A 25,490-nucleotide genomic window follows, 5' to 3' on the forward strand; every position below is an offset into this window, starting at 1 on the left:
GGTGAGCTTTCTGGCACCCAGAGCAGGGTGCCGTACATGGTAAAGGAGGAGAAGTCCAGTAGCTACATGACTCAGGCTGGAAAACAGAGTAGCCCTCTACAAGATTGTCACCGGACTCTTCATCAATCAATCTCCCTGACCAGCTTCCTCTGATCAAGCCACGGTTAACTGTCCTTCTCCATATTTGGAGGATGCATGCACTCAGACTTAGCCTGTACTGGTTGACCTAGCTAGGCTACTCATGATAATGGATTGCTTATTTGTTTTGTTTTATTGTTGCTTTTGAGCACTTGGAGATTGTTATGAAAACCGCTTTTGAAATTGAATACATTATTACAATGCCGAAAAAGGGTACTGATTATGGAAATAGAGAAACCAGTTATGGACCATCTACCATCTTGTTGAAAGTTGGCTTTACGGAGAATGTTTCAAAATGATCCGATGTAAGGTTAATGTTTTACAGAAACGTTTCCTCAAAAACGTTATGGATGTTACATAGTCTGTCCCAGTCAACCCCCTTATCTTTACAAGATCGTAGAACATGCAAACAACACTCAAGACACTTCAATTTGCAAGCAACCAACACACACATCAACGAGAGTTTCCATTCACTCTCTAAATAGACCTCTTTCCTTCCATTCACCCTGTCGCCCCATCGCCCAGAATGATTTGGGTGTCTGTGAGAACGTATTGATTTTCCTGTGAAGTCAGAGACTGCGTGCCAACAGGCGACCTCTACACACAGGAAGTTTTCCTCGTAAACAACATGTCCTCATAAACCCACTAACAGACCATCTTATTTTACTCCGCGTTTAACACCTTTCCCAACCAGCACCCCAGAACGGGACTTATCCGGTTTTTGTCTGCTTTGTCTGAAGGACTTAATACATTCAGATGTTTTCATATGCAGAAGATTCTTTTCAGAAGTGCAGGTGTTTTGCATAGTTTCATATTCTCAGCAAATCTGCTTTTGTATTAACAAAGTGACAGGACTTCAGGGGAATAGAAATGACACGTTTTGTTGATGGTTGACTTTGAAACAAGCTGGTGCCTTCATGGTTGTGCGTGTGTGCGTGCATGCATGCATATGTGAGTGTGTGTGTGTGTGTGTGTGTGTGTGTGTGTGAGAGAGAGTGAGCGGGAGACCTCTGCCATTGTTGAGGTTTTACAATGTAAGCCACATCCTGACAACTGGTTTCCAGGGTCTATTTTTAGCTCACAGTGCTCTAATTTTACCCCCTTTTGGGTCGTATTCTGACGGGTGTTCTTATTTAGTGTGTGTTCCCCGGAACGCAGTGTCACCATGGGTCACTTCATTTCCTGTCACATGTCCCCATTGTAGCATTAAAACAGTCACACACACACACACACACACACACATTGAGAATGATGCAAGACACACAAACTGAGAATATGACAACTGAGAGGAAGGGAATGGGATTTTGTGTTTTTGTTTTTCTGAAATCACAGCAGGTGGCCAACCCAGAGAGATGTCAGAGTCTGAAAGTTCCATTGTTCTATTCAGAACACTTTTCAAAAATGTTGCTCAACTAAAACAAAATAGTAGTGTAAAACAAATTATACGGCGGGCTTTGTAATACTTTCCACAGTGATAACTTCCCTCTGGTTGACAACATGGCATGTCTTTGTGGAAATGGAAGTGCTGTGAGGAGAAGTAGTGATGGGGGGGAAAGAAATCAATACAGTTACATATCGCACAATTTGCTTTGCTACTGTTGGTAGCATTAGCTAGCGCTAGTCAGATGTCGTGACCCAACATTTTTTCAGCACTTTCATTTCCCTGAATGATCAAAACTTGTTTTGTCATGCTCTCTCTCGTCTCTTTACAGTAGGCATATAGTGAGCAATATGTTTGGTAGGGGTGGGACGATACCAGTATTGCGATATTCAACAGTATCATGGCAAGTAAAGAAAACACAAAGTGGATTTAATGGGATACTTCGGGATCTTTACAATGAGGCCCTTTTATCTACTTCCCCAGAGTCAGATGAACTCATAGATACCATTTATATGTCTCTGTGTTCAGTAGGGAGGAAGTTATACATAATTTCACGAGCCAATGCTATGCTAGCAAATGCTATGCTAGCAAATACCCATAGACTTCCAGTCATTACCAAGTTGTTTGTGTCGCCAAGTCATGTGTGTTACTTGGTCATTTTTCAAGTCATCACAAGTCATTTCTGTTTTTTATTACATTTTTATTTAACCGTTATTTGACTAGGCAAGTAAATAAGGTATTTATGTTTTTCATTTGTAATAAATTTGTCAACATTTCTTAAAACCTGTTGTAAAGAAGAACAAATTCTTATTTACAATGACGGCCTACCAAAAGGCAAAAGGCCTCCTGCGGGGACCGGGGCTGGGATTAAAAATAGAAAAATAAAATAAAAATATAGGACAAAACACACATCACGACAAGAGAGACAACAGAACACTACATAAAGTCTGTTACCTGGTCATTTCCGTTATCAAGTTATTTCTGTTTCTGATAGTATTCCTTCGCGTAGGCATTCTTAAGGTGGGAATGCTTTGTGGCTTTTAGGTTGAGTTGAACTGGTCCTTAACCTCATAAACAACCCCATAAACTCATGGTAAAATGTTTGCAAGCCATTAATCATTTAAGGAAGCTAGTGGGGAGAAAAAAAAGAGTGAGAGAATGAGAATATGGTAGGCCTTTCTCAGTGTTTGACAGTAAGACCTGCTCTGCCCTGTGAGTGTGTGTGTGTGTGTGATTTTTTTGTTGTATTGCTCTCTCGTAATCAATAGTTTAATGGTCTGATGCACCCATTTTTTTTGTTACGGTTAAGTACCTTACTAGTTTGGTTTCCATCCAATTGGCGACAGATTTTCATGCGAATATATCCACCAGTGCGTGATGACGTAGAGCACACAAAATGTACTTTTTCGCGTATGTTGTCACGTACAGAATTAAAAATCAAAAGTTCAATGATAATATACATTTCAATGCGTTTCCATCGCATTTTCAACTGTTCAGATAGTTTTGTCACTAAAAATGTTGCGTTAAATAGCAAATGTGCCTAATCTGGTTTTGGCACGGGCTCTAGCCAACAGTTTGTTGATAGAGTGCGGCTAGGCTGTGTTGGTAGGCTACTCTACATAATGAGATTATTAAGAGTGAGAATAATTGTATTTGTCAAACGGCAGTCAAGCATCAATCATCATGTCACCAGAATATGACCCTCGATATATTATTGGAAAGGAGCATCAAGATCACTGTGCTCTTTCACCACCCTGTGAAGTTCATCGTAAGTTATTTCATCTGTAGCCTAATAAACTGAATGGTTTCCCGCGTCGTAGTGGGAGGAATACACATCATATCATTGCGTGACTCCATGTTAACTTCGATATGATGGTTATTATATCAATATTTGACCATTAATAAGGCGTTTCCACTGGATTTCTCGCATAATACATTTTGTGACACAAAAAGATCTCAACATGTCGAAAAACAATAATCTGTTGGCATTTATAAAATTGTACAGAACCGCTGTCGTGATTCTTTTGTTGTATTGAATGACTTTACTCACATAACTGTGGGTGGAAACTTAGTTGCTGTAATCGTTTTCCATTAAAATGGGCAAAAATAGCTTTTTAGCAACAAAAAAATATATTTCTCAAGCAATAATTTTGCTAGGACTATCTATCTGGGAGTGGTCTGATTGGGGATGGGAAAACTGAAAATTAGAGGTTTTTGGCAGAGAGGTTTGGAACTCTATGTTATTGGTCTATTAACCAATTTACCGCCTGGTGATGTCACCAGGCAAGCTGAAACCATGCAAACCTGTTGATTAGAAAGTCCTGTGTAAATTGTATTTTCAACCAGCAACAATCAGGAAATAACTCTGATCAAAGGTTTTCACACTTTTACCTAGTGGTGAGGGAGTTGGATTTGAGACCAGAGCAATGGTTGTTGTCACACTAGCACATAGATGGTATGTAAATGTGGAAATATGTAAATTGCTGTGAGGGAGGATGTCTGCTAAGCAAATAGATTGTATAACCTTTGTAAAAACACAATTTAGTTAGGCTTATCCTTAAATGTTTTTGTCTGCATGACAAGTTGCATGGAAAGTTGCATTTGGTTAATTCTGTGATTTTGGATACATTATTTTGATGATAATGTCAATGATTTACTGAAATTATTACTTATATATCCTAGGTGTATTCATGACGTACAGTGTATATGGTATGGAACACTCAACAGAAGTTTTGTCCAATCAAGTCTCTTTTCCAGTTAAGAAGTTTCTGTCCAATCAAACACACTTGCCAATAATAGTTTTGCCAAGTAATGTGGGCTTTCTCCCCAGTGGACTCAGCCTGGGCTGTGGTCCAATTAAAAGTCTCCATTAGCTGCCACATTGCCAAGCAGCAACACTATAGCTAACTAAGGTGGCAAGTCTAGTTTCAGTAACAAGATCCTACATCAAAAACAGAAAACCCCTTTCCCTACGCAAGCCAGTATGTTACTAATGATTTGACTGAGAGTGACTGGTAGATATTGTTTGACGTCTTGGCTGGATAGATGGATGAACCTATTTCTTTTGTTGATTCAGTGTTTTATTAACATAATCCATCTGGATTGTTTGATGCTTACCATAGTGGTTTGGTCAGTTGGGCACTGTTTCAAACCCTGGTGTGTGTGTGTGTGTGTGTGTGTGTGTGTGTGTGTGTGTGTGTGTGTGTGTGTGTGTGTGTGTTGTTTGTTCAAAAGCTTATGCCTTACTCATAGTATAGAGTCGAATGCGGTTCTAAGAAAGATTGTCTTATTCTCTCCATCCCAGCTGGTTTGTCACTCTCTCCTGAGTGTAGGGGCTGTGAACATAGAGTCGAGTCCATGTGTACACTACATTGTCAGCTGTATGTATGTTTTCAGCCGTGCATGTCTACAGTCGTGGCCAAAAGTTTTGAGAATGACATAAATATATTTTCACAAAGTCTGCTGCCTCAGTTTGTATGATGGCAATTTGCACATACTCCAGAATGTTATGAAGAGTGATCAGATGAATTGCAATTAATTGCAAAGTCCCTCTTTGCCATGCAAATTAACTGAATCCCCCAAAAACATTTCCACTGTATTTCAGCCCTGCCACAAAAGGACCAGCTGACATCATGTCAGTGATTCTCTCTTTAACACAGGTGTGAGTGTTGACGAGGACAAAGCTGGAGATCACTCTGTCATGCTGTTGGAGTTTGAATAACAGACTGGAAGCTTCAAAAGGAGGGTGGTGCTTGGAGTCATTGTTCTTCCTCTGTCAACCATGGTTAGTTTTGTCCAATCAAGTCTCAGTTTTGTCCAATCAAGTCTCTTTTCCAGTTAAAAAGTTTCTGTCCAATCACACACACTTGCCAATAATAGTTTTGCCAAGTAATGTGGGCTTTGTCCCCAGTGGACTCAGCCTGGGCTGTGGTCCAATTAAAAGTCTCCATTAGCTGCCACATTGCCAAGCAATAACACTATAGCTAACTAAGGTGGCAAGTCTAGTCTCCACTACCTGCAAGGAAACACGTGCCGTCATCATTGCTTTGCACAAGGAGGGCTTCACAGGCAAGGATATTGCTGCCAGTAAGATTGCACCTAAATCAACCATTTATCGGATCATCAAGAACTTCAAGGAGAGCAGTTCAATTGTTGTGAAGAAGGCTTCAGGGCGCCCAAGAAAGTCCAGCAAGCGCCAGGGCCGTCTCCTAAAGTTGATTCAGCTGCGGGATCGGGCTACCACCAGTACAGAGCTTGCTCAGGAATGTCAGCAGGTAGGTGTGAGTGCATCTGCACGCACAGTGAGGCAAAGACTTTTGTAGGATGGCCTGGTGTCATGAAGGGCAGCAAAGAAGCCACTTCTCTCCAGGAAAAACATCAGGGACAGACTGATATTCTGCAAAAGGTACAGGGATTGGACTGCTGAGGACAAGGGTAAAGTCATTTTCTCTGATGAATCCCCTTTCCGATTGTTTGGGGCATCCGGAAAAAAGCTTGTCCGGAGAAGACAAGGTGATCACTACCATCAGTCCTGTGTCATGCCAACAGTAAAGCATCCTGAGACCATTCATGTGTGGGGTTGCTTCTCAGCCAAAGGAGTGGCCTCACTCACAATTTTACCTAAGAACACAGCCATGAATAAAGAATGGTACCAACACATCCTCCGAGAGCAACTTCTCCCAACCATCCAGGAACAGTTTGGTGACGAACAATGCCTTCTCCAGCATGATGGAGCACCTTGCCATAAGGCAAAAGTGATAGCGAAGTGGCTCGGGGAACAAAGCATCGATATTTTGGGTCCATGGCCAGGAAACTCCCCAGACCTTAATCCCATTGAGAACTTGTGGTCAATCCTCAAGAGGCGGGTAGACAAACAAAAACCCACAAATTCTGACAAACTCCAAGCATTCTATGCAAGAATGGGCTGCCATCAGTGTGTGGCAGAAATTAATTGACAGCATGCCAGGGTGGATTGCAGAGGTCTTGAAAAAAAAGTGTCAACTCTGCAAATATTGAGTCTTTGCATCAACTTCATGTAATTGTCAATAAAAGCCTTTGACACTCATGAAATGCTTGTAATTATACGTCAGTATTCCATAGTAACATCCAACAAAAATATCTAAAGACACTAAAGCAGCAAACTTTGTGGAAATTAATATTTGTCATTCTCAAAACTTTTGGCCACGACTGTACTCACAGTCTTGCATAGTGTGTGTGTGTGCACGTTTTTGTGTGTTTATAGCCTATGCGTAGGCATGCTTTCTTGAGTATGTGTGTTCCATTAGAGTGTATGCAGAGTGTGTCGCTCGCACAGACAGATTGGCACGGACCTAGCCTCACACTGTCCTTTTGAAAGGGAAACACGATTCTGATAGACTCATTTGCTGGGGGATTCTCTGGCGCAGAAATGAAAACAGTGTGGCATCTTGGCACGTGAGTGGAATAGCAATGGCATACCAGACAGTAAAATGGTGACACCATTAAGGGATTATAGATTTCACCTGGATTCACCTGATCAGTCTGTCATGGAAAGAGCATGTCATGTTTTGTTCACATCATTCACAGTGTACACCTGTCAATGTCTTGCCAAATGGATGTTCATAAATGTGATTAATACACACGGCTCCACGCCAGCGACCTTTTAACTTGAGTTTGACCTTTTTAATATTTGACCTTTGAACTCTCTCTCTTCCTTCAGACCCCTGTCTGACGGTGATGCCGCCATGCATGGGCGACGCAGACCGTTTCAGCCTGGAGGCCCTCCGGGTCATCCACAAACAGCTGGACGACGACAATGACGGGGGGATTGAGGTCAACGAGAGTGTAGAGGTGCGTGATACTAATACAGCATTAGTCTATGTATGTGTAATGATCTGGTCATGTCTGTTACCTGGTCATTTCTGTCACTAAGTTGTTTGTGTCACCAAATCGTGTGTTACTTGGTCATTTTTCAAGTCATCACTGTTAGCTGGTCATCACTGTTAGCTGGTCATCACTGTTAGCTGGTCATCACTGTTAGCTGGTCATCGCTGTTAGCTGGTCATCACTGTTAGCTGTTCATTTCTGTTACCTGGTCATTTCCGTTACAAAGTTATTTCTGTTTCTGATAGTTTTCTTTCGAGTGGGCATTCTTAAGGTGGAATGCTTTGTGGCTTTTGGGTTGAATTGCACTGGGCCTTAGCCTCATAAACAACCCCATCAATTCATGGTAAAATGTTTGCAAGCCAATAATCAGCTTAGGAAGCTAGTGGGGAGATAGTGGAGAGAAGGGAGGGAAAGAGAATTTTAAAAAGAGAGAGAGAATGAGAATATGGTAGGCCTTTCTCAGTGTGTTTGACAGTAATACCTGACCTGCTCTGACCTGTGCCCTCTCATAATCAATTTAGTTTAAACGCCCAATGTAACCATTTTAAATCAGTAAAAATAATGTATTGATTACAATTAAGTACCTCACTAGCTAGGTTTCCATCTAATTGGCGACAGATTGTCATGTGAATATTCCGACTTTTATGGTGTTAGTTTCATCAGATGGGCCTTTAATAAAAAACACTAAGGGCTTTGGTCAGATTCTATGCGTGTGTGGGTGTGTGTGTGTGTGTGTGTGTGTGCCAAATCAAATTTATTTGTCACATACACATGGTTAGCAGATGTTAATGCAAGTGTAGCGAAATGCTTGTGTGTGTGTGTCAGGAGTAATTTTGAACTCGCAGTGGTGTGAGAAACTGTTATACCGTCGCCCTCGGCCCGGGGGGCACCTCAGAAGAGCAGGGGGGCGGCCATTTATGGAACCTTTTAAGGCCCCTAAGAGCAGAGATGTTGGAGCTGGCCCCCGTCCGAGGAGGTGTGTGTGTGTGTGTGAGTGAGTGAGAGCGAATCAGAGTATGCGTGTACATTTGTGTGTGCTTGCGTGTATATGTACACATATATTTATTGTGTGTGTGTGTGTACACATTTGTGTTTGTGTGTCCATGCATGTGTGTGATGGGGGATGACGGAGCAACGTTTTGACCTTCGACTTTATAAGGGCAAAGAGGAGCCCCCCTTGTTTTTGGCGGCGGGGGTCACCAGAATGATTTAGGAGCTCTTCTCTTCTGGAGTGCAAGAAGGCAAAGCGTTGGTCATTTTTCCAAGCCTTGAGCTGTCCTTAGATCAGATTTGAAGCCCGTAAGAGGACTGTTGTAGCTGATCCTAGATCGGAACCTAGGAGAAACTGGACCCTGGAGTATGTGACTATTCCCTGGGACATTGTTGCATGCATATTGGATTTACATGCTCTGGCCCACGTGACTGTCCCTGCTCTTTTCTCTTCTATCATGCTGTATCAAGAGCATAACAGTCTTTGAAAGTTCATGCAATTATATAGACCTTTCCCAGAACTTGTTTGCTTCTTTCGTTATTGAAGAAATTAAATGATCAAATGCCTTAATCATTATTTAATAATGCCTTTTGGGGATTTTGTCAGGAAAGTGTTCAATTTACTTACATTTTTTTAATGGAACAAGTTTGTTTTTGATTAAATTGAGTCTGTTTTTAATTAAGTGTGACGAGAATAGTCCATGTGTGACCTCAGAGTTAAACCTCTTTATGACTCATTGGTTACTGTCATGACTGTAATCTCCATCCCTCTTCCTGGCAGTGGTGAGGTAACAGGGGTGACAGTGACGGGGGTGAGGATGGTGGCAGGTGAGATGATGAGGGTTGGGAAAAGGAGGTCCATTTTGGGAATGTCCTCACCCCCTAAAACCCACATCTGGCCCAGGATACCTTACAACCCCCCCCTCCTCTCCCCCCCTATTAGGGCTACTGTCTACAAATGCCTGTTTGACTGAGGAAGAGTTGGGCCTCAGTCAGCAAAGTTATATTCCGGTAGATTCACTATTTTATTGACTTGGATTATATTTGTAATTCTCTGACACAAACACACACATGCGCAAGCACACAAGTGCACACACACGGGGGAATAATTTATTGAAGGAAGGACAGCTTGGCGAGAAGCTGACTTGTAGCATTGATCACAACTAGAGGATCCGTGGCTAGACATTCAGACCTCCTAAAAAAAACCACACACACACACAGCTAACACACTGCCCCCACCCCACCCTCTCCCCCCTGCCTCACCCAGTTCTTCAACACACACTCAGACGGGGTCTAAAAAGCCCCCCCCCCCCCTCTTCTTTGCCTTCAAGGTTTTTTGGAAAGTAACTCACTCATTTCATCTTGGTACTATACAATAAGAACAGAGTTGCTAAACTGTGGTCTGTGTGTGTAAAACCTTAATAAACAGACAAGGTCTTAAGAATAGAGTATAACATAACAATATAAAGCAGAAAATACAGTTTTAATGATCATCATATACACGGGCTTTGATTACCACAGCATGTCTTCAGTGGGGTTTACACCTTCTCACCCACAACTCCCTTTGCATATGGTGGATTAGAATATGGAGAGAAGGAGGGGAGGCGGAGGTGTTTAGTAGTATGCTGAGGCCTGTTGCAGAGGTGAGGCCGTTCGGTCGCCAGGGACGGCAGCTGCAAAAACAGAATTCACGTCACACTGGAAGGGGGGTTGCGTGTGCAAGTGTGTGCATGCGTGCCTTGAAAGGTTCTAGGAGATAGTATTTAAGACAGTATTTAAGTGTCCCAGTAGATTGGCTACTTGTGAAGTGAGGGAAGCGCTCCCCGATCCAAAGACAGCCCAAGCATTTTACCCCCGTCAGTTGGAATCGGATCCGAAGGTCCAGGCGATGTCTTCTTTGAGACCACTGCAGATCTCTGTGTATGTGCGCTCGCATGTGTATGCAATGCGTGCTAGTGTGTGTGTAAGCCCATATCCCTTTGAAGAAATCTCATTATCTGGAGATGTCTGAACACAAGTAGTTGAACACAAGACACAGATAGTCAGTGACCCTATATATATATATATATATATATAGTACCAATCAAAAGGACACACCTACTCATTCAAGGGTTTTTCTTTATTTTGACTATTTTCTACATTGCATAATAATAGTGAAGACATCAAAACTATAACACATATGGAAACATGTAGTAATCAAAAAGTGTTAAACAAATCAATATATTTTAAATTATTCAAAGTAGCCACCCTTTGCCTTGCTGACAGCTTTGCACACTCTTAGCATTCTCTTAACCAGCTTCATGAGGTAGTCACCTGGAACGCTTTTCCTTCACTCTGCGCGGTCCAACTCATCCCAAACCATTTCAATTGGGTTGAGGTCAGGTGATTGTGGAGGCCAGGTCATCTGATGCAGCACCCCATCACTCTCCTTCTTGGTCAAATAGCCCTTACACAGCCTGGAGGTGTGATTTGGTTAATCGTCCTGTTGAAAAACAAATGATAGTCCCACTAAGTGCAAACCAGATGGGATGGCGTATTGCTGCAGAATGCTGTGGTAGCCATGCTGGTGAAGTGTGCCTTGAATTCTAAATGAATAACTGTCAGTGTCACCAGGAAAGCACCATCACACCTCCTCCTCCATGCTTCACTGTGGAAACCACACATGCGAATATCATCCGTTCACCTACTCTACTCTGCGATCAGACCAAAGGACTGATCTCCACTGTTCTAATGTCCATTGCTCGTTTTTTTTGGCCCAAGCAAGTCTCTTCTTCTTATTGGTGTCCTTTAGTAGTGGTTTCTTTGCAGCAAATTGACCATGAAGGCCGGATTCCCAGAGTCTCCTCTGAACATTTGATGCTGAGATGTGTCTGTTACTTGAACTCTGTGAAGAATTTATTTTGGCTGCAATTTCTGAGTCTGGTAACTCTAATGAATTTATCCTCTGCAGCAGAGGTAACTCTGGGTTATCCTTTCCTGTGGCGGTCCTCATGAGAGCCAATTTCATCATAGAGCTTGATGGTTTTTGCGACTGCACTTGAAGGAACTTTCAAAGTTCCCGAATGACTGACCTTCATGTCATAAAGTAATGATGGACTGTCATTTCTCTTTGCTTATTTGATATTTTCTTGCCATAATATGGACTTGGTATTTCACCAAATAGGGCTATCTTCTGTATACCACCACTACCATGTCATAACCCAACTGATTGACTCAAACGCATTAATTTGTGGAATTTCTTTCCTTCTTAACTTTTAACAAGGCACATCTGTTTATTGAAATGCATTCCAGGTGACTACCTCATGAAGCTGATTGAGAGAATGCCAGAGTGTGCAAAGCTGTCATCAAGGCAAAGGGTGGCTCCTTTGAAGAATCTCACATTTAAATTATATTTGGATTTGTTTAACACTTTTTGGGGGGGTTATTACATGATTCCATGTGTGTTATTTCATAGTTTTGATGTCTTCATTATCATTATACAATGTAGAAAATAGTAAAAATAAAGAAAAACCCTTGAATGAGTAGGTGTGTTCAAACTTTTGCATTGTGTGCATTTTTTTTCTTCACAATTTTTTAAAATCAGATCCTAATGAATGAATCTATTATTTCAAAACCCATTTAGTACTCTAAGGTGTTATAGTGTAAAAAGGGGGTTTCAGTTATAATTCTGAATGACTTGGTGAAGAGAAATATTACGATATTGGCAAACTTTTCAATTTCAAGACATGATTGAGTTTATGATAATTGGTTGTCTTCTGTCATGGTGACTGACAGACTGAACGACATGGACTGAGTCAAAAACAGAGCGAGACAGAGAGGGGGGGGGGGGATCTGCGATCGTAAAACAGATGGAGTATGATGGAGCGAGGGAAAGAGATGAGGAGAGAGGGATGGATAGAGAGTGTGCGATGGATGGAGTGAGAAATGGATAGAGACAGACAGTTGTATAACAAGATTCAGTAGAAACTGTATCAGTAGTGAGTTACAGTAAGTTGTTAGAAAGGGCAGGAGAGGCTCAGGGGAAGACTCTTTTGACCAATCTGGAATCTACCTCTGAAAACAAGCTCGTGTGTGTGTGTGTGTGTGTATTTACCTTTCTGTCCATGTGAGATGATAATTTCCTGGTCATATGTCAGGTGACTTAGCTACCAAATTACCTATAATTTTTTTTTTTTTAAGTAAATTGTATAACATCAATAGCAAACAAATGGAAGTTGTGCAATTGATCAATGTGTTCGTTAACAAATAAGCGTCCACTTATGACATTTATCAATGTGTTTGCGAGGAAAAACACTTCAACTGAACTGGGTCAACAGTATTGTTTGTTGTAGCTCAGACACACCGATAGGATTGTCAAACGTTTGCCTGCCGACAGTACTTATCACTTCTGAACACAGTTGTTGAGTCATTCTATGTTGCGTTCACACAGCAAAGACCTTGAAGTCGTCCGCCAGTCAGCCTTGTTAAAATACTCCAAACCAGGAGTTGTCAGTAGCTTTGTTATCCAATGCATGTCCGTGTATCTGTTGTATCTTGTAGTAAAAATGTTTCCCCAGTTTTATTGAATTATCATGTTGATTTGTTAATTGTTTGTTCTCATCCCAACATTTGCTAGCTAGCTAACTAATAAGCTAGAGCACATTTTCAAAACGACTGGAGAAAAAAAATCCTTCAAGCACAAAACTCCTTAGCTGGATGTAAAAGACTCTAGAATTTTTATTTTATTATGCAGCTTTATTGTTTTAGTTACAACAATTATAATGTAAATGGTGTATTAGACTGGAAAGATGTGCTCTATTTTTTTTTGCCTTTTTCTTGTCACTCCCACATGTGGAGGTTCGTGATCTCTGATTGGGTCAAAGTCATGTTGTTGGCCACTGCCAAACATTGTGATTCTACTAGTAGAAACAGCAGGTTTTTCGGTACCAGGTCGGTACACAGCATCTATGTATTTTGTTCTAGCAAGAGAAGGAACGACTTCCTACTGTGATAACTACCTATAGGCAGTCAGATTCTCTGTGTGTTTCATGATTTAGCAAACACACGTTCAGTTATGAACTTTGTCAATGTGTTTGTTTGCAAACAAACTCCCAACATTGTTAATATGTTTGTATATGAATAGTCTCATGCATGCAAACAGGCACTTCTTAACCAACAGCCTGTGGTTAACAAGGTTAGAAAATGAGACACTGCATCACAGTGCTAAAGGCGTCACCACAGACCTAGGTTCGATCCCAGGCTGTATCGCAACTGCTCATATTCGGGAGTCCCATAGGACGGCACACAATTGGCCCAGCGTCATCCGGGTTAGGGGAGGGTTTGGCCTGGGGGGCTTTACTTGTCTCATTACGCTCTAGCGAGTCCTTGTGGTGGGCTGGGCACCTGCAAGCTGACCTCGATTGTCAGTTGAATGGTGTTTCCTCCTAAACATTGTGGCTGGCTTCCGGGCAGGTGTTAAGAAGCGTGGTTTGGCGGGTAATGTTTCGGAGGATACATGACTCGACCTTTGCCTCCCGAGCCCGTTGGGGAGTTTCATTGATGAGACAAGATCGAAATTGGGGATAAAAAAATAAATGTATTATGGGCAAAAAAATCTAATTGCGATTTTTATATCTATATACAGTGCCTTGTGAAAGTATTCGGCCCCATTGAACTTTGCGACCTTTTGCCACATTTCAGGCTTCAAACATAAAGATATAAAACTGTATTTTTTTGTGAAGAATCAACAACAAGTGGGACACAATCATGAAGTGGAACGACATTTATTGGATATTTCAAACTTTTTTAACAAATCAAAAACTGAAAAATTGGGCGTGCAAAATTATTCAGCACCTTTACTTTCAGTGCAGCAAACTCTCTCCAGAAGTTCAGTGAGGATCTCTGAATGATCCAATGTTGACCTAAATGACTAATGATGATAAATACAATCCACCTGTGTGTAATCAAGTCTCTGTATAAATGCACCTGCACTTTGATAGTCTCAGAGGTCCGTTAAAAGCGCAGAGAGCATCATGAAGAACAAGGAACACACCAGGCAGGTCCGAGATACTGTTGTGAAGAAGTTTAAAGCCGGATTTGGATACAAAAAGATTTCCCAAGCTTTAAACATCCCAAGGAGCACTGTGCAAGCAATAATATTGAAATGGAAGGAGTATCAGACCACTGCAAATCTACCAAGACTTGGCCGTCCCTCTAAACTTTCAGCTCATACAAGGAGAAGACTGATCAGAGATGCAGCCAAGAGGCCCATGATCACTCTGGATGAACTGCAGAGATCTACAGCTGAGGTGGGAGACTCTGTCCATAGGACAACAATCAGTTGTATATTGCACAAATCTGGCCTTTATGGAAGAGTGGCAAGAAGAAAGCCATTTCTTAAAGATATCCATAAAAAGTGTCGTTTAAAGTTTGCCACAAGCCACCTGGGAGACACACCAAACATGTGGAAGAAGGTGCTCTGGTCAGATGAAACCAAAATTGAACTTTTTGGCAACAATGCAAAACGTTATGTTTGGCGTAAAAGCAACACAGCTGAACACACCATCCCCACTGTCAAACATGGTGGTGGCAGCATCATGGTTTGGGCCTGCTTTTCTTCAGCAGGGACAGGGAAGATGGTTAAAATTGATGGGAAGATGGATGGAGCCAAATACAGGACCATTCTGGAAAAGAACCTGATGGAGTCTGCAAAAGACCTGAGACTGGGACGGAGATTTGTCTTCCAACAAACAATGATCCAAAACATAAAGCAAAATCTACAATGGAATGGTTCAAAAATAAACATATCCAGGTGTTAGAATGGCCAAGTCAAAGTCCAGACCTGAATCCAATCGAGAATCTGTGGAAAGAACTGAAAACTGCTGTTCACAAATGCTCTCCATCCAACCTCATTGAGCTCAAGCTGTTTTGCAAGGAGGAATGGGAAAAAATGTCAGTCTCTCGATGTGCAAAACTGATAGAGACATACCCCAAGCGACTTACAGCTGTAATCGCAGCAAAAGGTGGCGCTACAAAGTATTAACTTAAGGGGGCTGAATAATTTTGCACACCCAATTTTTCAGTTTTTGATTTGTTAAAAAAGTTTGAAATATCCAATAAATGTCGTTCCACTTCATGATTGTGTCCCACTTGTTGTTGATTCTTCACAAAAAAATACAGTTTTATATCTTTATGTTTGAAGCCTGAAATGTGGCAAAAGGTCGCAAAGTTCAAGGGGGCCGAATACTGTCGCAAGGCACTGTGTGTGCATATATATATATATATATATATATATATATATATATATATATATATATATATATATATATATATATATATATATATATATATTATTTTTTGTTCCAAATATTGTGATTTTACTTACGATTATATATCAAAACTGTTGGAATCATAAAATTAGAATGATCATTATATTTCTATGGTTGGAATACAGTGGGCATTTTGAATGTTTTGTTTGGCATGACAACAAATTAAAAAGTAATGGAGGAGATGGTTGTGACAGAGTAGGAACCAAAGTTTGTAGAACCCTTTTGGATTCCATGTAGAACCCTCTGTGGAAACATGAATGTGTTCTTTCTTCCTAGCACATTAAATATTGCCAGTATATTCCAGTAACTTATCTCAACACACAGCAAGACCACAAGATATAACAGCAATTAATTACATAGACAGTCCAACCCACAAAACCCACACAGAGAACCACATTGAGCTATTCCTCCAAGATAACATTTATGGTTAATAACCACATTATGTGGCCTATATCTAGCCTTTTTGTTGTGGTTGATTGGCCTATAACTGGCCAATGCAAAAGCGTATGTCCACATTTGTTTATTTTGTATGTGTGTGTCATGTGTTCTGTTGGTGGTGATTATCACTATATGCAATTCCCCACTGCCTTACTGCATTCAATTAGTTTCATAGTTGCTACTAATACTCAGTATTGCTTTGATCACTTGTAGCAGGCCTGTCTCTGATCATTCATATCTGACCGGTCTCTCTGTGAACTGATTCTAGATCAGCTGTCTCTTGCAGCAATAGAACTGTCTTAAGTCATTCAAACCATATCTCTCTGCCTCTGCTCCATCTCTCTCTCTGCCTCTCTCTCTCTCTCTCTCTCTCTGACTCTCCCCCTCTGCCTCCCCCTCTCTCTCTGTGTGTGTATGTACAAAACCCCTAAAAAAGAAGAAAAGAGTGAATGAATGTGTGCTGTGGAGCTTGTGGGAGCTTGTGGGGCTTGTGGGGGGGGGGGAGGGGGGGGGGTGAGCCTGTGACTAAGAAAGTAGTAGAATGTTAGGTACATTAAAAAATATATATTGAATGATTAACCTACAACCACTAATATAATATTTTATTTACAATGTACTAATAAAACTAACGGTTTATTTTCTTGTTTTTTTTAAACATCCAGAGAGCCCCCCCCCCCTCTATTTCCATTAAATGGTTTGGTCCTGCCCCCTAACCAGGCGGGAACGGTACTAGCTAGCAGTGAAATGCGAGTGAGGAGTGCCGGTGGAGCAGCATGTCTCAGCTTCCTAAAGAAAAATCTGGCTTCCAAAAACGGAAAGAAAAGAATGACAGGAGAGGGAAAAGAATACTGTCTGTCACCCAATTTATCACAAAGGAAGGTGGGCGTAGTTCGTGAGAGGTGGAAATGAACCTGTTGGCCTACAGTGAAATAGGCTACTTTTGCTCGCCCAACATTAGTTACTTAATATCTTCACAGAAAATTGAGTGTTTACATTTCGCTTCTCTTTTAGCAAACATTTAATCAATGCAGGCAAACTTTTAGCAAGCTATTCATACTAAATCAGTTGTCCCTGCCCCTGCCTGATGCCAGGCCCAACAGATACAGCTTCAGCCTCAGCAGCCTGGTCTCCCCATAACCCTAAACCAGCCCTACTCCCAACTGAAGGACATGAGAAGCATTGTCCTGAATGACATGTCAGTTGGCATAATTGCAGTTACTGCAATGCATTGAGGACAGGAATGTGATTCTCCAGTCATGAAAAATCTCACTCGACACAGAAGGCAGCCAATATCAGAGCCTTGAAGGAAGAGATGCAGGCTCTTAGAGATGGATGGGAGTCTCTCCTGTCTCAGGCAACACTGATTGCTACGCAAATGGATGTTGCACCTCAATTTAACAAGGAACACAGCCGCCAGAGGAAAAGGAAGAGATCCCATGATGAGATCTCTCAAGACGAGACGGCTCAGGACAGTGCAGCAACGGTGTTTTGGAACACAGTGTTTTTTTTACTTCCATGGACATCATCATAAGTGACTTGGCCACTAGGTTCCACACCACTGCAAAAAAATGTAGAATCAGTTTCTGCTGTTCTGAAAGTTGGGCAGATTAGTGAGGATGAAGTCCCTTCTGTGTGCCAATCACTGATCATGATTCCAGAGATCTGACACCTGAGTTTCAAAATGAAGTAGGACACCTGAACACTGTATATGCTCCCCCCCCCCCCCCTCTAACTTGTCCCCTCTTGGTCTTCTGAATACAACTTGTAAAATGCAGCTGCAAAGCATTTTTGGAGAAGTGTGCGTTGCTTTACGTATATTTTGCACACTGCCTGTGACTGATGCTGGTGGCGAGAGAGCTTCCAGTAAGCTAAAACTGATTTTAAAATAAAAACGATATTGAGGTCAACCATGTCCCAGGACAGGCTTTGCAGTCTTGCCATGCTGTCCATTGAAAGTCAGTTAGCTGGAAAGCTGGACTTCAAAGACTTGATCAGTGACTTTCTAGCAAGAAGGCTGGGCTCTTGGTGAGTAAGGCTGAGCAAGGGCCAGTGATGACTGTTAAAAGGCATGGCTATGGATACTGGATCACTACACACATGATGCCCACAGGCTGAGAACAAGATATATCTGGCTGGATTGTGGCACAACAAATGTTATGGCAATCAAGACCCCGAGTGGAAGAAACCTGTTGATTTGGTGACCTCTTGACCTTTCCTCTAGCGCCACCATCAGGCCTTTTCATTCCCATTTCGTTTTCAATTTTCCATTTCCACTTTTTTTATACAGCTGCTTATTTTCTAGTTGGTATGTATACTTAGTTCAAAAATCTGCTGCTGATTTGACTATTTTGTTTGTTATATCATTCTACCGATGATAATGTTACTTTATTTTCATTGAAGATGTTAATGTATATTTCAGTTCTATTTATTTTATGTTAACATTTAATGAATAAGAGAATTTTCCATTTGAGAATTGTACCATTTAAAATGACATTTAGACTGTAAAAGATGGCCTTTAGCACATTTCTAATAGAGGGTATCAAACAGTCTTGCATCAAATAGTGAATTTCACTGTTTGCGTGCATGTCTGCGCAGTGTTATATTATCACAGCTCTCACACACACAGCTCACTATCGTACAGTAAATGTTGGACTACAAGAGAGTTGCAAGCCTGCAAAGGTATTAAAGCTTTAAATGGGTCAATTGGGTTCTAGAGGTGTGTGGTTACAGCAATTGCGCAGGGTTGGTGTGGCCTGTGGTGGTGGGGCCCAATGTGATATCTTTTCATGGGGCCCAAAATCCCCTGGCGGCTCCCCTGGGGCTGAGACTGGATCTCTGGGTCCAGACTTCTCAAACATCATTGTCACAACAACACCCGTAGCCTGACCATAGAAAGACAACGACTAGATCTCACATCACATTGAAAGTCATGTCTGGTTTTGTTCAGGGTTCTCTGCAATGTCATAACTTCCATCCTGTATTTAGTTCATGTTAACTGCTTCAATTTGATTAAAGTCTATAACGACACAATGCTATATATATATACTGCATGGGATAACCAGTAATAATACTGAAATGTGTTTTTCTTCTTGCAGTTTATTAGAGAAGACATGAAGCAACAGCAAACCAACAAACACAGTAACCTGCACAGGGAAGACCAACACATCACTGTAGAGGAGCTGTGGAAGGGCTGGAAAACCTCTGAAGGTAGGAGATAGATGGAACGGAGAGAAGGATGAAGGGCGGGTGAGAAAGAGGAAGGGAGAGAGCAAGAAATGGAGGGAAGTACTGTAGGGATTGGGAATACTGGAGGGAGGTAGGGAAGAGAAATTTGTAAATGAAAGGACATTGTGTAACTAACATTTTCTCCCTGTCTCTCAATTCAATTTGCTTTATTGGCTTGACTTAACAATGTACATATTGCCAAAGCGTACTTGAGATTTACAATATCAACATACAGTGCCAGTCAAAAAAGTTTGGACACACCTACTCATTCAACGTTTTTTCTATATTTTTTTAAAACAAATTTCTACATTGCAGATTTAAAAAATATCTTCAGTATTACTCTACAATGTAGAAAATAGTTACAAATAAAGAAAAACCCTGGATGAGTATGTGTCCAAACTTTTGACTGGTACCGTAATTAAAATAATAATAATTAATATTGTCAAAGGGACAACCATAACAACAATAACCCAAGGGCCAAAATAACCATTGAACAACAACAATGGCATAGAGTACGTGTGCAGGTTTGTTGGTCTGTAAGACACTGTCCCTCGTTTTATGGAAGGCAGAAATATAGTGCCTTGCCAACCGACAGCTCTCTGCGTCCTCCCCCAACAGGACGGGTAGCCTACTCTCAGCAGAGAGGTCTTTGAAACTTTGAATAAGGGTTTCAAATTTGGGGAAATGACACTCTCTTTGTTTTTTTAAAACATCTCGCTCTTTCTGTAGTTCACAACTGGACGACGGATGACACAGTCCAGTGGCTTAAGGAGTCGGTGGAGCTGCCTCAGTATGAGAGGAACTTCAGAGACTTCCGGTTCAACGGAAACACTCTGCCTCGGTGAGTACATTATCACACCACATCTCAGTACACCCTCCAAACTGAGTTGTGGTTCGAGGACAACACTAACATTTTACCAAGGCAGAGACAAGTGGCCCAGATCGAGGTACAGCGGTGGACGCATCAATTCAGGCTACACATTCTACTGAGCCATTTACTTTATGTTCATATTCTTATATTTTATTATTTCTTATTGTTGTTGCATTGTCGAGAAGGAACCCGCAAGTAAGCGTTTAGTTGGCCGATGTATACCATGTGTATGTCTCCCTTACATACGACTAATAAAATGTGAAACGTGTAGAGTAGTGGTCCTAATGACAATCGCAGAATGTCATAACCCTTTTAGCGTCTTTAACAGATGTCTCTCTACGTTAATCAAATTGTGTGTGCACTGTTATTTTGTGAGTGGACAAATGTGAGTGGGTAGCCAACAGGATCGCCTTTTCAAAGTGATTTTTTTTTGACAATCCGTTGAAAACATCGACTGGTTGTGTTTGTCATATGAAAAGGTAATACATGATAAAAGTTATATGACAAATATTTACTATGTTTACTAGGCCCATGGAGATCATACTAAATTAATAGGAATTCTATGATTAGAACCACCCAAAGAAATTGCATGCACAATGCTACTCAGACCAATGCTGCCCACTGCTGGATATGTGAGGTAGTGCAGGTGGAATGGGAAAGAAACTACCCAAACGTGACACAGAGACACACACATGCACAAAGGTACACACACACATGCACAAAGGTATGCACACACACCCACCATGTATCCACTTCGACCGACACAAAACCTCCCTTACCATGTAGTTACATTAGTGCAATTTAGTGAACTTACCCCAGTTTTTATCATGACCCCGATATCAGCAGGCAATTATGTTAGTCAATAGGTGACAACTTGATATAACTTTAGATGTCATCAATAAGAGTTAGAGCAGTTATATTAGAAGCTCTTTAGGTTTGTGATTCACTGAATACCGGACGTACACTGCCTTTCAAATGTTTGGGGTCACTTAGAAATGTCCTTGTTTTCCATGAGAACATACATAAAATGAAAAGGAAATATAGTCAAGACGTTGAGGTTATAAATAATTGTGTTCTTCAAACTTTTGCTTTCGTCAAAGAACCCTCCATTTGCAGCAATTACAGCCTTGCAGACCTTTGGTATTCTAGTTGTCAATTTGTTGAGGTACTCTGAAGAGATTTCACCCCATGCTTCCTGAAGCACCTTCCACAAGTTGGATTGTCTTGATGGGCGCTTCTTACGTCAAGCTGCTCCCACAACAGCTCAATAGGGTTGAGATCCGGTGACTGTGCTGGCCACTCCATTATAGACAGAATACCAGCTGACTGATTCTTCCCTAAATAGTTATTGCATAGTTTGGAGCTGTGCTTTGGGTCATTGTCCTGTTGTAGGAGGAAATTAGCTCCAATTAAGCACCGTCCACAGGGTATGGCCTTCCTTCTTCAAGATCCCTTTTACCCTGTACAAATCTCCCACTTTACCACCAAAGCACCCCCGGACCATCACATTGCCTCCACTATGCTTGACAGATGGCATCAAGCACTCCTCCAGCATTTTTTCATTTCATTTTTTCTGTCTCTCACAAATGTTCTTCTTTGTAATCCGAACACCTCAAACTTAGATTTGTCTGTCCATAACACTTTTTTTCCAATCTTCCTCTAGCCAGTGTCTGTGTTCTTTTGCCCATATTAATCTTTTACTTTTATTGGCCAGTCTGAGATATGGCTTTTTCTTTGTAACTCTGCCTAGAAGGCCAGCATCCCGGAGTCGCCTCTTCACTGTTGACGTTGAGACTGGTGTTTTGCAGGTACTATTTAATGCAGCTGCCAGTTGAGGACTTGAGGCATCTGTTTCTCAAACGAGACACTAATGTACTTGTCCTCTTGCTCAATTGTGCACCGGGGCCTCCCACTCCTCTTTCTATTCTGGTTAGAGACAGTTTGTGCTGTTCTGTGAAGGGAGTAGTACACAGTGTTGTGCGAGATCTTCAGTTTCTTGGCAATTTCTCGCATGGAATAGCCTTCATTTCTCAGAACAAGAATAGACTGACGAGTTTCAGAAGAAAGTTCTTTGTTTCTGGCCATTTTGAGCCTGTAATCAAACCCACAAATGCTGATGCTCCAGATACTCAACTGGTCTAAAGTAGGCCAGTTTTATTGTTTCTTTAATCAGAACAACAGTTTTCAGCTGTGCTAACATAATTGCAAAAGGGTTTTCTAATGATCAATTAGCCTTTTTAAAATGATAAACTTGGATTAGCTAACGCAACGCGTGCCATTGGAACACAGGAGAGATGGTTGCTGATAATGGGTCTCTGTACGCCTATGTAGTTATTTCATAATAAAATCTGCCATTTCCAGCTACAATGCTCATTTACAACATTAACAATGTCTACACTTTATTTCTGATCAATTTGATGTTATTTTAATGGACAAAAACAAGGACATTTCTAAGTGACCCCAAACTTTTGAACGGTAGTGTATGTGTGGAATGAGTACATGGAAGGAATTAGAGTGGGAAGGGGGATAGAGGAGGGTGGAAGGGAGTTGAGGGGGATGGAGGGATCTCTAGGGTGTCAGGGGTGTTGTTTCCCCCCCTTACCCACGGGCGCTGACTCATGAAACGATGTCACAGCAGTGGATCAGGTGTCGCTGGCTGCCATGTTGTCTGATCCAGTTTAAGATGGTGGTGGTGGCACGAGTACACAGGCACATTCAGACACACACACACACACACACACACAGTATACCCACTTCAACTGACACAAAATCTCCCTACCCATGTAGTCACATTACTGCAATTTAGTGTACTTACACCCCAGTTTTTATCATGACCCTGAAGTCAGCAGGAGATTTTGTTATATAAGGTGTCATCTATTGACTTTAACTTGAAACCACCTGTTTAGTTGTCATCAATAAGAGTTAGAGCGGTTATATTAGAAGCTCTTTAGGATTGAGATTTACTGCTAGTGGGACGTATGTATAGAATGAGTACATGGAAAGAATAGAGTGGGAGGGGGATAGATGAGGTTGGAAGGGAGTTGAGGGGGATGGTGGGGGTGTATAGGGGGTCAGGGGTGTTGTGTTTCTCCCCCACCCACCCGTACCCGTGGGCACGGACTCATGAAACGATGTCACAGCAGTGGATCAGGTGTCGCTGACTGCCATGTTGTCTGATCCAGTTTAAGATGGTGGTGGCACGAGGTACACAGGCACGTTCAGACACACACACACACACACACACGCAGGCCCACCAATGCCCATTTAACACATGAGACGAGATACAGAAACACACACACACGTTTGCTTACTTGGCCATGTATGCATGGTTGAACAAGTTCTTAAACAAAGAGTATAGTTATTGTGAAAATATTTCCAACCCTTTACCAATCCATTCTTTCTCTCTCTATTTCAGATTAGCGGCAAACGAACCGTCGTTTATGTCTGGTCAGCTAAAGATATTAGACCAGCGGCACAAACAGAAACTAAATCTAAAAGCACTAGATGCTGTGCTCTTCGGCCCTCCCTTACGTAAGTATTTGTGTTTATTCTGGATCCCCATTTAGCCGCTGCCAAAGCAGCAGCTACTCTCCCTGGGGTCCGGCAAAATTAAGGCCGTTTATACAATTTTAAAACGTTACAATACATTCACAGATTTCACAACACAGGCCCCTCCTCCACCACTATCACATATCTACAGTACTAAGTGTGATTGTGTGTGTATGTGTGTGTGTGTGTGCCAATGTTTTTGTTGCTTCACAGTCCCCGCTGTTCTATAAGGTGTTTTTAAATTATTATTTTTTTTTAATCAAATTTTACTGCTTGAGATGTTATAACCATGTATTGCTACCACTGTATCAGCAAAGGTATTACCTAAGTGAGTTTCAGAGATAGTCAGAATAATGTTGTCATCTGTTACAAGCAAGTTATTGACTTCATGGACCTTGTTGCTTAGGCTACATATGTTAATATGGGCTATTTTTAGGACTTTTCTGGGTATCTTGATTGTTTTTAATGCTTTACTGGGAAGCTTATCAGAGGTAGACTTACTCATTTTATTTACATTGGAGCTGATAGTGCAGGGTGAGCTGCATAAAGTGGTCTTCCTACTATTGCACACCGCCTCAGTGCTAACAGTGGAACTCTGGTTTTTAGGCTCATGATTACTGCTTACAATAGCTGTAGGATAAACCAATGTATTTGGTGCAATTAGGGGTACATCAATTAAATGACTTGCATTGTATTTGCCACGGCCCCTAAGATCATGCACATCTGATGCAGCATTATGACGACACATTGTCACAATGGTAGGGATTAACTGAGCTGGTCTTGGATCATTTACCAGTCATTGTTTCAACGCAGCCTTGAAATGCGTGGACAAGAGTCCAGGGGCCATGATGATTTGGATGGACTCCGTCATTCCTGTGGAGTATCTTCTATTTCCAGAAGTTGTCAATAAAAGTGACTCCAGCAGAGCTACAGTAGTCTTTTAGCCAGATGTACACTGGCCAAAAAAATAAAGGGAACACTAAAATAACACATCCTAGATCTGAATGAATGAAATATTCTTATTAAATACTTTTTTCTTTACATAGTTGAATGTGCCGACAACAAAATCACACAAAAATGATCAATGGAAATCAAATGTATCAACCCATGGAGGTCTGGATTTGGAGTCGCACTCAAAATGAAAGTGGAAAAACACACTACAGGCTGATGCAACTTTGATGTAATGTCCTTAAAACAAGTCAAAATGAGGCGCAGTAGTGTGTGTGTGGCCTCCACGTGCCTGTATGACCTCCCTGCAACGCCTGGGCATGCTCCTGATGAGGTGGTGGATGTTCTCCTGAGGGATCTCCTCCCAGACCTGGACTAAAGCATCCGCCAACTCCTGGACAGTCTGTGGTGCAACGTGGCGTTGGTGGATGGAGCGAGACATGATGTCCCAGATGTGCTTAATTGGATTCAGGTCTGGGGAATGGGCGGGCCAGTCCATAGCATCAATGCCTTCCTCTTGCAGGAACTGCTGACACACTCCAGCCACATGAGGTCTAGCATTGTCTTGCATTAGGAAGAAACCAGGACCAACCGCACCAGCATATGGTCTCACAAGGGGTCTGAGGATCTCATCTCGGTACCTAATGGCAGTCAGGCTACCTCTGGCGAGCACATGGAGGGCTGTGCGGCTCCCCAAAGAAATGCCACCCCACACCATGACTGACACACCGCCAAACCGGTCATGCTGGAGGATGTTGCAGGCAGCAGAACGTTCTCC

At 41.7% G+C, this 25,490-nt stretch overlaps 1 protein-coding gene across 2 annotated transcripts in view; it reads left to right on the forward strand.

The window, feature by feature from the left end:
* The window catches only part of LOC110531889 (stromal interaction molecule 2b), a 96,638-nt gene that overhangs the window by 38,428 nt on the left and 32,720 nt on the right, over positions 1-25,490 (forward strand). For both annotated transcript variants that reach the window (XM_021615368.3, XM_021615370.3), the window contains exons 2-5: positions 7,218-7,348; positions 19,215-19,326; positions 20,074-20,185; positions 23,631-23,746. In XM_021615368.3, the coding sequence (XP_021471043.3) occupies positions 7,218-7,348; positions 19,215-19,326; positions 20,074-20,185; positions 23,631-23,746 (471 nt within the window). The remainder of the gene's footprint in view (positions 1-7,217; positions 7,349-19,214; positions 19,327-20,073; positions 20,186-23,630; positions 23,747-25,490) is intronic.

This window comes from Oncorhynchus mykiss, chromosome 9 (assembly GCF_057628025.1).
Source record: "Oncorhynchus mykiss isolate SJ-2025 chromosome 9, ASM5762802v1, whole genome shotgun sequence".
In the NCBI taxonomy this organism is placed as follows: Eukaryota; Metazoa; Chordata; class Actinopteri; order Salmoniformes; family Salmonidae; genus Oncorhynchus; species Oncorhynchus mykiss.